At 33.5% G+C, this 13058-nt stretch overlaps 1 protein-coding gene across 1 annotated transcript in view; it reads left to right on the top strand.

Annotated features, from left to right (window-relative positions):
• ASCC3 (activating signal cointegrator 1 complex subunit 3) overlaps positions 1–13058 on the top strand; it is a 307023-nt gene that overhangs the window by 197250 nt on the left and 96715 nt on the right. The window contains exons 31-33 of the mRNA XM_045843194.1: positions 9895–10032; positions 10113–10233; positions 11075–11207. Of these exons, the coding sequence (XP_045699150.1) occupies positions 9895–10032; positions 10113–10233; positions 11075–11207 (392 nt within the window). The remainder of the gene's footprint in view (positions 1–9894; positions 10033–10112; positions 10234–11074; positions 11208–13058) is intronic.

The following is a 13058-nucleotide window of genomic DNA, read 5'->3' as shown; positions in this document are numbered from 1 at the left end:
GCACAAGTTAGGTTTGAGAGACAGGTGGAAGCCAGCTTGTGTAAGGTCTTAACACCCATGGTCAAAGGGCTTGGATATTAGTTCTAAGTACTATAGAAATGGATTCATTAATTTATTAAAATAGCATTTATTGAGTTCCTTCTGTGTGTTAGGTAAAGCTCTTATTCTTATGAAGCTAACATTCTAGTTGTTATATGATACACAATAAGCAAATATGTCACATTGTGATATTCATATAGAAAGTGATAAGCAGGGGTCAAGGGAATAGGGAGTGCTGAGAGTGGTAGTAGAATGTTGTATGTTAATGTAATAAGGCCTCTCTGATGCCTTTGAACAGAGAACTAAAGGAAGCAAGGAAGCAAACCAAGTGTAAGAGAGGGGTGTTCCTGGTGTTAAAAGGTTGTAGGCTAGACAAGTTTTATACTCCAATTATATATTAAGATCACTTTTGCTGTTTAGTGGGAAATGGATTGAAATAGAAGTAAGCATGGAACTGATGGCGACTTACGGGCCATGTTGGGTGGTAAAGTGGAAATGAAAAGATAAGTTTGGAGCTCGATTCAGTAGTACTGTCTGATAAATAAGGAATGGAGGTTGAGAAAAAATACACAATCAAGAATGACTCCCCAGTTATTTTTTAAAATATTTTATTTATTTACTTTTAGAGAAAGGGGAAGGGAGGGAGAAAGAGGAGAGAAATATCAATGTGCAAGAGAAATATTGATCGATTGCTTCTTGCACACCCCCAGCTCGGGCTTGGCACAGCGATCCAGGAATGTACCCTGACCAGCAATTGACCCAGTGGCCTTTGGTTTACAGGATGCCCAACCCACTGAGCCACACCAGTCAGGATGCTACCCAGTTATTAACTCTTAAGTATCTGATTAAATAATGATGTTATTTATTAAAATGAGGAGGGCTGAGAGGATAGGACAGAAAGGAAGGAGGAGACAGAGTTGAATTTTTTAAGAAAAAGTTATATGGAGTCTGTTGGGAAAACTCCAGCTGTTATTAATATAACAAGAATAGTTTGTAAGACATCAGTGTAACCTGGCAGCCAAGGACAGTGGACTGGAATGTGCATGCATGAACAGTGATGACTTCACTGTACTGGTTGGTGAGGCAGTAGACTCTGCTGAATAAGCATGTGTACTGTGTGCCATTCACATTCAAAATGACTGAATGAGTAGAGCAGCAAATCTGTATCAGATATTGCATTAAGCTTGAACATTCCTCTGTGGAAACTATTAGGATGATTCAGAAGGCTGCAGCTATGGACAACTGATGATTGGCAACTTCATTATGACAACGTGCCCGTTCATGCATCACATGTCATGCAGTATTTTGGTGAAACATCAAATCATCCACGTGACCCCATCCTGCTGCAGCCCATATTTGGCACCCTGCAACTGTCTTGCTTTTCCCAAAACTAAAATCACCTCTGAAAAGGAAGAGATTTCAGTTTCAGTGAGGTTCAGGAAAATATGATGGGCAGCTGATGGTAATTTGGAGAACTCTGTGAGGTCTTGAGGTCCCTACTTTGAAGGGGACTGAGGTATCATTGTCCGATGTACAGTGTTTCTTGTATCTTCTTTAATAAAATGTCTATTTTTCATATTACATGTCTGGATACCTTCTGGACAGACCTCATATTTTGGACATGTTAGTTGTACATACAAGATTTTCAGTGGAGATTTCAGGGAAATGAGATGTAGGAAGTCTGTAAAACCTGCAGAGAATGTGAGATGGACATATGAAATTGAGAGCATCATGTTAGAAGCAGCCTTTATTTTTTTTAATTTTTTATTGAATTTATTGGAGTGACATTTGTTTGCAAAACCATACAGGTTTCAAATGTACAACTTAACAAAACATCATCTGCACAGTGCTTCATGCGACCACTGCACAAAGCAAAGTTTCTTTCTGTCCCCATTTATCCCCACTTTGCCGAACTCCACCTACCCTCACCCCCCACCCTTCCTCTCTGGCTCTCACCACACTGTGTATACAAGACATAGACACAGACAGCAGGGTGGGGATTGAGGCAGCCTTGTGCTCAGGTGAGCACACGAGCCCCTGAGACAGAGTGGAGAACCAGGGGTCAGGCCTTGAGAGACTCTCACTTTGAGCATAGGTAGGAAATGAGGAGCTGGCAAAGGGCAATTGAGAAAGTGATACCAGTGAAGAAGGAGAGTGTTCATTTGAAAATGCTGTAGAATGGAGGATTTCGTGAAGGAAGGAGTGCTTGAATCCATCAGATGTTAATGGAGTTGAGTGATGTGAGAGCACAGAAACACCCATGGGGTTAGCACTTGGATGTCCTGGAAGCACTTGGCAAGCAGAGTCAGTGACATGTTGTGAACAGAAGCCAGTTTGGAATGAGTTGAGGAGTAAATGGGTGGGAGGGGAAGGGAATGAAAGTAAATGGGACATAAAATCCTTCTAGAATCTCTACTATGTAATTTAATTAATGTTAAAATTTAGCACCTAACAAGTATGGTCTGTTGGTTTCCGCCAGATATTCTGTGGTCTGGTCCCACATGCAAGGGTGAATGGTGCTGAGATCTGGATAGTTGCCAACCTGCACTAACAGATAAAAGAGCAGAGGAAAACCCTTTCTTTCTTTACCGATTGAAAGCTCAGAATACTGCCCTTACTTCATCACTCACACCTTGGACGAGATGCCGCATCTGGGGTGAGAAAGCAGAACCGTGTCTGGACATGAGACCTTAGCCTTGTTCACATTCTCCCCCTCAGCTCCTCTGTGCATCTCACCAGTGAGCAGCAGGATTACTTACCTCTTCCTCCCTTCATACCATTAAAAACATAGTATACATAGGGTTTGGTATTGTTTACAGTTTCAGGTTTCACCTTGGGGATCTTGGAATGTATCCCCTACAGATAGGTGGGACTACTGTACACTGAGCATTATTTAAAAATTTGCTGAGTAATAACTTTTTACATAATGCTTCAAAGTGAATTTATGAAAAACTAGCATAGGTCCACATAGGAGCACTTTCATGAAAAGTAAGATTGGTATTATTTTCACATGCCTAATAGTGAAGGAATTTTTAGATGCTTAAAAAGTTTATCATTTTAAGCTAAATATAACTCATCCAATCTCAGAATAAGTAAGGCCTTCATAAATTCACTAATGAACTATAGTCTAGCCTTACTCAAAATCATCACAAGTTTAGATTTGGTGGAGTTTTTATTAATGACATTTTACTATAGTTTTCTTTGATTCATTTGCTTTTTCATTCACTGTATATCTATTGGCCTCTTTCTGTAGGTATGAAGTTAGTACCAGGCTTTGAAGATCGACTTTGATATTGCTGAAAATCAGAAATTAATTAGAGCTTAATGTAGAGTAACCACATTTTCAGCCAGAAGGGTCTTGGTTTGTTTGAACCAAACCAAAGTAGATTTGGCTCGTGATACAAAAGTTTCACCCCAAGTACTTTCTATTTTGATCAGGTATCCAACCTCTGAATGACTGACCATTAAAGAAACTATTAGACTAAAATTATTAAGTGTTAGAGTAGACATTATCTACAAATTTGCTGTCTTTTGACCTCAGCTGGGTCTCATGGAATATTATGTCATTAAAAGTAATTACACGACCTGGCTGGTGTAGTTCAGGGGATTGCGCATGGGCTGCAAACCAAAGGGTCACCAGTTCGATTCCCAGTCACATGCCTGGGTTGTGGACTAGGTACCCCAGTGGGGGCCATGGGAGAGGCAACCACACATCGACGTTTCTCTCCCTCTCTTTCTCCCTCTCTTCCCCTCTCTCTAACAATAAATAAATAAAACCTCAAAAAAAAGTAGCTACATGATAGGAAGCTATTCATTTTTATTTTGCCTTTGTTGACATCATGCATGCCCTCCTAAAGAAAGAGGCAAAGCTGTTATTATGCTTAGTAATAATTGATATGTTGAAGTGCTTATAGTTCACTGAGGGCTTATATTATCTCATTTAATCATGAATTCCGGGAGGGTTGTTCCTGTTATCCCAATTTAACAGCTGCAGAACCTGACACTTGAAAGAATTAAGTGATTTGCCTATTAATACAACCAAGTAAGTAGAACTTGGGAGCTCAAAGCTAGGGTGATTGACTCAGAGCCTGTGTTCTTTTACTCTGCCACACGGTAAATGGAATTATTGAGAATTTACTGGCTACAGAAGATGGAAAAGTCAGAATGGGGGTGTGTGTGATTTGACAGGGGTGGAACTACAGTAAAGATAGAGAAAAGTCAGTAGCTCAAATATCAAACACAAGCAACCAACAAGAGCTGTACCATTCTCAGTCCTGTGAGGTGATACTTTAGTTTATAAAAGAAGATATTTTTAGATATTCTTTATTTTGAAGCATAGGAGTGAATATACTCAAGTAGTAAAGAATAAAAAATTTGCACATTATCTACATAGAGTTCCTCAGCTTGTGAATTTAGTATATTACTCATTACTTCAAATCTTCAAATCTGTTTTTTACACAGTGAGGCCCAGTCATAAGCCAAATGAATGGTGTCATTACTTGAAGTAGTTGTTTTAATGTCCCTCTCATTCATGTGCTGATTTGAGAGCTTGGAGTGGAGTCAGGCTTTCTGGGTGTGGCACTGACTGCCCATTACAAGCTACATGACCCTGGTAGGGTGTTTAACCTCTGAATCTCGTCCTTTCATCTATAAAAGAATAATAATAATAATAATAACAACAACAACAACAACAATACTGTCCTTACAGGATTGTTGTGAGGTTTAAGTGTACTGATACATTTATTAAAATACTTAGAACAGGTCTGGAACTGTAAAGAAACTGTTAGGCTAAGGATATTAAGTGTCCAAGTAGACATTATCCACAGATTTTGTTCAATAAATGTTAACTTATTATATTGGATAATACCTAGCAAACATGTTGTTCTTGCTGACAGCTCTGATAATATTTGATCATAATTTTATAATATTTGGCTTGTGATCCTTTATAAATTGAATTAATATTAATGTAGTGTTTGTTCATTTAAAATTATGCCACTTAAAAAATTAATTCTGTAAAGTCCTTTTCATCAACTTTCTCTGTAATTTAAACGCTTTTCCATATTTGTAAATTCCTTCCAAGCATATTTTAGAATCTGAACTCTCTAAACATGGAAGTAAGCATAAAATGTATACTCAAAATGAAATACGAGCCCTAGCTGGCGTAGCTCAGTGGATTGAGCGCGGGCTGGGAACCAAAGTGTCCCAGGTTCGATTCCCAGCCAGGGTACATGCCTGGGTTGCAGGCCATAACCCCCAGCAACCACACATTGATGTTTCTCTCTCTCTCTCTCTCTCTCTCTCTCCCCCCTCTAAAAATAAATAAATAAAATCTAAAAAAAAAAAAACATTCAATTCTTGTCTCTACTTATAAAAAGAAAAAAAGAAATACGTAGCACATACACTGAGATTTCCTACTAATAGGATAGTGAATTAAATTAGAATAATTCCTAAGGAAAAAATATTCAATATCTGTAGCCCTGTTTTGATATTACTATTATTAAGAATCAAGCTAAACTAAAAAAATAAACATTGAAAATAGTGTTGTATGTATTTAGCCAACATAGAAAAGATTGTTTAGATTTTATTTATATATTTAATTGATGTATAATTGTACATTTAATCACATATAATATATATTAACAGTCTAATGAGTTTTACTGGGGTGTGGTTGTTACGGACTTCCGAAGGGACAGCAAGAGAAAATGTTCTGAAGAGTACTGGTAAAGTTTGGGAACTTACTGTCTTTAATTAATTTAGTTTCTGATTTCTGTCCTGTTAGATGAACAGAATGTATAAAGTGGGATTTTTTCTAAATTTTTCCTCTTCAGTCTATAGGGTATATCATACAGAAGTAGATTTTAAGAAGTTAACTGTAATTATGAGGAAATGTTTTAACTTCATTTAACATCTGTACCAATGTGATGTATTTAATTATTTTTTAAAAAATCAAAGTATTTATAACTTTTATTATTCTTCTGTTTGGTGCATCTTTTATTGAGTATTTTAGACAATTGATAAGCATTATTCAGTGGCATATGGTCTGAGTCTGACGTGCTTTGAAAAGAGTACGGAGTTCTGATAATGAGGATTCTGTGAAAATGGGAAAACCAGCACAACAATATGCTTTGAGAAAGTATGGGTTTTTAGCATCTTGAAACAATATATCACACTCAAAGGGACAGAATTGGGCTGCACAATCTGTTAGCTCATTCTTGTCCAATCTGGTCTCCTCCTTTCTTTTGGAGCCAGCATTGTCATCAACTCACTGAATTATATTCTGACTGGAATGTATTTCAGGAACAGAGTAATGTATCTACTTAAATGGAATCCTATCTTTCTACAAAAGCTTTTTGAGTATAATAAATTTAAAATATAAAAAATTCTATTAAGTTAAAGTAATTGGTTCAACAGTTTACATATGTGCCTCCTCCCCCACCACCCTAGGACCACTACTTAGAGGAACAGATTTGTTTTTCTTTTATTTATAATATTGAATAATTTTCTTGGTTTAACTAACATGTAGTCAGACATATATCAAAGACTATTTATTGGAAAGATACCTATACATTGCAACAAATGTTAATTGAACAGCAATAAACTATGGAATTAAAACTCCCTATATTAAAGTGTTTTAATTATCATAATTATTCTTTCTAAAATTCTATAGCAGACTTTCTTAACAAGAATTAAGCCTTAACTTCCTAAGGCAACCATTGCATTTAATAAATGAACTTTTAAACTAACTATCTAGAATGGTAATACCTATCTTGGAAAAATTAAGAAGATGGTAATTCAAATTTCCTTCTCCCATGGAATCCTGGTTGAGAAAGCTACTCTAAAGTATTCAAAATCATTGAGCCTTTTAATCTGTAATGCACTGGGTATGTAAATGAATTGGGAGTTACATCAGAGCTGTTTTACTTTATGTAAAGGATTAAATGTGATAACTTTGTAAAGTAATAAGCACAATGCTTGATATGTAAGTACTCAGCAAACAATATCTAGTATCATGTTTTAATCTTTGATTATCCTAAGTTCCTGAAAAATTTTGCTTATATTTTGTTTTGATAAAGATGAAACTTAATCAACATTTTATGTTTTCAAATTTAAACAGGCTGTCCTAGTAGTATTTTATGCTTAATGGTTGAATAACAATACTATAAATTTTGCTTTTTTATGATGTTCAAATAACTTAGAATTTATCCACAGTAACCATGTAATAAATGAAGTTGTTTTTTTGTGATTGTCCTCATGAGGATTTTAGGTCTTTGCCAGTTCAGATAGGCAAATAGTTCTTTTTAATGCATTGATTTATGGGAAATGGAGGCAGCGGAATGAGAAACAGCCAGCCTTCCCTGATGTAAAAGGACAGGATTACTGCCTCACCAAACCTCCTGCCATAGGATTCTTTAGCTTTCCTAGGGTAGATGTTACATTCCCTTTTGGGTATGACTGGCATTGCCATGGAACAATAAATTATACAAGTTAAAAAAATATACTGTTGTTTAAGTTGTGGAACTGAAAAATATAATCCCTGAAACTAATTGTCAGACTAACAATATTAGTGAACTAATTCTTGACAGTATAAATTGAAGATGTCTTATACAGTGACCTACTAAACAATGGATAATAAACAGTCATTTGAGAACTACTAACATACAATTTATGAGACAAGACAAGCACCTTTGTTTATAGCATGCATTTGTAGTCAGCTTAGTTATTTTAAAAATAAAGTGGATTTATGCTAATACATCTTTCTATTCTTGCTTAACAGTTTACAAAGTAAATAATGCAAGAATATTAGATGACCTTGCTGTGACTATGAAACAGAATGAACTGCTTAAACATTGCATTTTGTTCAGGGATAGTTGGTAAATAACATTTCTGATGTATATATCATTAAAATATTACCTCATCTATGTAGTACTTTTTATACATTATTAATTATTATAAAGGCAAACTTTTCCTATTTTTCAGATTATTAGTATAAAACAACTTGTTTCCACATGAAAAATGAGGAAAATTTTTTGAATGTTGGGAAAACATGACTGAGAATGCAAACAGTTGGAATGCTTCACAATATGGATAGGCTTGTCTTACGCATTTATATAAAACTGCAGCAGTCTGCTAAAGTTGCTCTAAATGGAGATTTTGTGAGCTGCATATTGGTTTATGCACAGCCAGGAGTGTCTTGCAAGTGTACCTGTGTATATTAGAGGTGGTTAATAGTAGAAGGAAAAGAAAATGAAGTCCAAAGACAATGTCAGTTTTTAGTATTTCTACCTGTCTTTTTTTTTCTACTTTTTGTATTGTTGTTCAAGTACAGTTGTCTCCATTTTCCTCAGTCTTTAGACATTAAATAATTTTACATGTATCTATTTACAAGTTCCTGTTCCACTGTTGTTTACTCTTGGACTGTGGTAGTGAGGCTACAGATATAACTAAGATGTGTCTTTTAAAAAAATGCCCATGTATCCTCGAACTACACGATCTCTGCATTACTGTTCTCTTCGAGTTAATTGCCCAGAAAGAACCTCCCTGTACAGCACCATGTGTCATCCTCGGCTTCAAGGACCAGCAGAGGTCTACTATTAAATAGAAGGAGACTGGGGTTTCTATTTAGTTCTTTATGGGGAGTCAATTTTGTAAGAAAATAAGATTTGCTGCATGTTGCCATAAAATCTGTGTTGCATTAAGTATTTTCCATGTAGAGTGGAAAGTGATAGAATATTCAGAGAGTATTTATAATATATGACTTTCAGAAACCATTTAGACATGAAAATTTAGTGACTTAAGCTGAGGCCAGATATTAAATCTGTTTTAAAATTTAAAAACTGGAAGGTATAACAATTCCAAATATAATAGTATTAGCATTTAAAGTAAGTGAGGTAAGGAATTGTTTAACCAGGATTGCTAGAATAATTGATTAATTATTTAAGAAAAATAAACTTAGATTTCTACCATACTTTCCATTACAAAATAAATTACAAGTTAATTATTTAAATGTAAAAAAATAAAACTATAAAAGAAGTTGAACTAGTAGGTGAATATGTATTTGATCTCAAGATGAGGCAACAAAACATATGGGATCAATTTAAAATTTTAAGTCCATAAAGTAAAAAAGAAAATTAAATGAAGAACAAAAAACTGGATGAAAGCATTATAGCATATGATGGACAAGGAGTTGATACTCTTTATCCATAAAGACCTATCACAAGCCAATAAGAAAAAGGGCACATGCACCTGAAAAATGAAAAGATAATTTACAAAGAAAAATACATAGTAAATATTAAATATATTTAACTGCACTATTGATCAAAGAAATGAGAAGTAAACAAAAATAACACTTTTGATTTGTAAATTATTAAACTGAGGCTCAAAGAGGTTATCTGGTTTCCCTTGGGTCATGAAGGTAGTGAGAAAACCTGAACTTGAACAACTTCTGTCTGTGTGGTGGGATAATGGCTGGTTTTTTCATTATTTTTTGTCCATATTTTCTACATTTTTAGCACTAAACCAAAAGAAAGTCTTTCCTTTAACAAGAGATGAACAGAGATACTGAAACATTTTAGGCCACACTGCATCCCTTTAATAGTTAAGGGGATATGCCACTTATTCATAAGTTTATTTTTGCTTGATGCATAAAAATAAGATGGATAACATTTAAACTTTATTTAGAATATACATTCTTGCTAAGATATTCTTTTCAATTAATTTACCTTTAATCATAACTGTGGATGGGGCATGTATTTTTATGCTTATAAGTATCATAAGCAAAAAACAAAATAAATACAGTCTTAATATAAAAATTTTAAAGCTAATGTGCCTACATCTTATCACTGTTTGTATTTGCAGATGGAGAATATCATTGGAACGCTAAGAGATTCCAACCTGAAGCTTACACTTGCTTTCGGAATAGGAATGCATCATGCTGGACTACATGAGAGGGACCGGAAAACAGTAGAAGAACTTTTTGTTAACTGTAAAGTTCAGGTATTTTTTTTCCATGACCAGATATTTAAATGTAATTTAAACATTATGTTTTAGTTAAATATGTTGTCTTTTTTTTTTAGGTTCTTATTGCTACAAGTACATTAGCTTGGGGTGTAAACTTTCCAGCTCACTTAGTAATTATTAAAGGAACAGAATATTATGATGGAAAAACAAGACGTTATGTGGATTTTCCCATTACAGGTAATTTTTTTTCATTTACAGATACATTAAGCTGCTCTTTATGCCTTAAAAATTCAATTTGCATGAATTAAATATTAGAGAATTGGTCACATTTAAACATATGATGAGCAAATTATAAATTTTTGTTTCTAGTACAAATATTAAAGTTTTTAACTGTTTTCATTTACTTTTACTTACCCCGTCTTACATTTACCCAATTTGTTAAGAAATCAGAAGCAGAACTAATGGTTTCCAATTCATAAATAAATAAAAGTACTGATTAGTAGTAGCACTTGTTGCACGAACAATCTATTAACATATTTTAAAACTTGATAAAACCATTTTCATTGAGTTCTGAAGAGAGAAATATTCTCACTGTATATTTATACCCAGTGAATACAGGTAAAAGCTGTATTATTTCTACCTGATTACTTCAGAGATTCCTGCTGTATAAAAGAAAGGTATTGTATACCATGGTTGATGAAGGGTGAGGTCTAAATAGATCCATTATTTGTGGAGAGAAATGATCAAATGGCCATGCTGAAGAGATTTTTCTAAATATGTGTTCATTTTCTTGTTAAATTAAAATAAAAATAATTTTTAAACACCATTTTTTAAGCATTTAACTAAAGGAACCATTTCTCTTTATTTTCCAGACAGTAAGAGCCTTTGGGGACTTAATTTTATATCATAGTGAATTGATTATTTAATTATTAAGAAACTCAGTAGTAGGCATCAGAGACAGCATACATGCTCTTAGATTCCTGTTTCCTTTGTTGTTTTGCTGTGTTGTAGACACATGCCATAGTCAGTAAACACACCTTGTGCCACCTCAGAGTACCTCCTGTTCTCTCTTTTATAGATGTACTCCAGATGATGGGACGTGCTGGAAGGCCCCAGTTTGATGACCAAGGCAAAGCCGTAATTCTGGTTCATGACATAAAGAAAGATTTTTACAAAAAATTTCTTTATGAACCATTCCCAGTAGAATCGAGGTAAATTTTGCTATAAATTATTTTAAATTAATTCATATCATAGCAAGTTGATATTTTTGTGGTTGCATTTTATTAGATAAAAATCAATAAACTAGTTCAAAAATATTATTTGAAATGAAACCAAATATAATCATTGCTATAAAACAACATTCAGTCATACTTTTCATTTAAAAAATAAACTTTTTGAAAGAAGTAGTGTAGTACAGTGTTCATTCACATTGACTTTGGAACCAGACAACCTGGGTTCATAACTGAGCTCCACCACCTGCTGATACCGAACAAGTTATTTGATTCCTCAGTGCAGTAGGGCACCCACCTGTAAAGTGGAGATGATAGCTGCACCAGCCATTTGGTAGGGCACTTGTAGTGATCAAATGCACAGTGCTTGAACAGTGTCCATCACATAGTAAGTGTTAAGGGATTAGTTTTGTGTGTATCTTTGTGGTGTAGCTCATAAATAAAAGTATAATAAAAAAGACATAGAGTGAATAATTTAGACAGGTGGCCTATTTCAGAATTACTACAAACTTCTTTGTGAACCTAGTAACCACTACCCTTTTGACACAATCTTGACTCATATTCTCAGCTGAAAAATCATCTTTTCTCTCTTAGATTCACACATTTTTTATTTCTAATATTTATCCCTTGCTACCTTTTATCAGTCTTTTTTAATATACTGTATCTCCTTTACTATATTCCAATTGGGAAGGACAAAATATTTTTTTAATTTATACTGTAAATAGTTATTGAGTTTTTATTGTTATTACTGCCACTTATGTTTATTTCTTTAAAGTTGAAAAATATAAAAAATGAAATATTGTGGGATATAGTTTACTCTGTGTTTAGAGAAAATTTATGACCATAGATATATATTTTAAAAGAATGAAATATCAATTACCTTATTATCTATTATAAGAATTTCAAAAAAAAATAGTAAATTGAACTCAAAGAAAGGAAAAGATAAGAAAAATTAAAGCAAGAATTAATTAATTGAAACCAAACATAATACATTAGAAGAAAATCAGCAAAGGCAAAAGTTGGATCTTTGAATAGAAAAATAAAATTGATAAACCTTTAAGTCTCATTAAGAAGAAGAGAGAAAAAGAACAAAATGGTATCAGGAATCAAAAGATACAACAGACATCTAAAATAAGATTATGAAAAACTTCATGCAATTTTTAAAAATTGGATCAAATGGTAAAATTCTTTCTAAAAATCTTACTAAAACTGACACAAAAAGAAATAGAATATCTAAATAGTCTCTTATCAATCAAAGCAATTGAATCTGTAATATAAAATCTTTTAACATAGATATTCTAAGCAAAACATAAGCAAGTCAAATCCAGCAGTGTAAAGATAATATATCATCTTTATTCTATAAATGCAAAGATGATTTATTACTTGAAAATTATATAGTTTAACACGGTAGCATGAAAAAATGAGAAAAATCACAATTACCTCAATAAAAAAATTATGAAATTTCACACCAATTCATAATAAAAACTTGTTAGCAAACAGGGATGTAAGGAATGTGCTTAATGTGAGAAACAGTATCTAGAAAAAAATTTTTACACCAGTAAAAATTTAACTAAAAATTTTAATTTTGTACCTTGATTATTATTAATGTTTTATCTATTACAGAGTATTCCATAGTTTATATATTAACTTCTGTATTCATGGACATTGAGAGTTTCCAATTTTTTCCTCTTGCATGTAATGTCATAATGAAGTATTTTGCTTTCCCATCCTAACATGTAAATGCTTCTCTAGCAGGTGATAATGGAAAAGTAAAATGCTAAGTCATGATGACTGTTCAAATAAGTATTGCCAAATTGCCCTCCAAATTGACTA

This window comes from Phyllostomus hastatus, unplaced genomic scaffold (genome assembly GCF_019186645.2).
Source record: "Phyllostomus hastatus isolate PE091 unplaced genomic scaffold, TTU_PhHast_1.1 phas_contig_40, whole genome shotgun sequence".
In the NCBI taxonomy this organism is placed as follows: Eukaryota; Metazoa; Chordata; class Mammalia; order Chiroptera; family Phyllostomidae; genus Phyllostomus; species Phyllostomus hastatus.
Note: the sequence above shows the minus strand (reverse complement) of the source record. Positions and strands in the feature narration are given on the sequence as shown.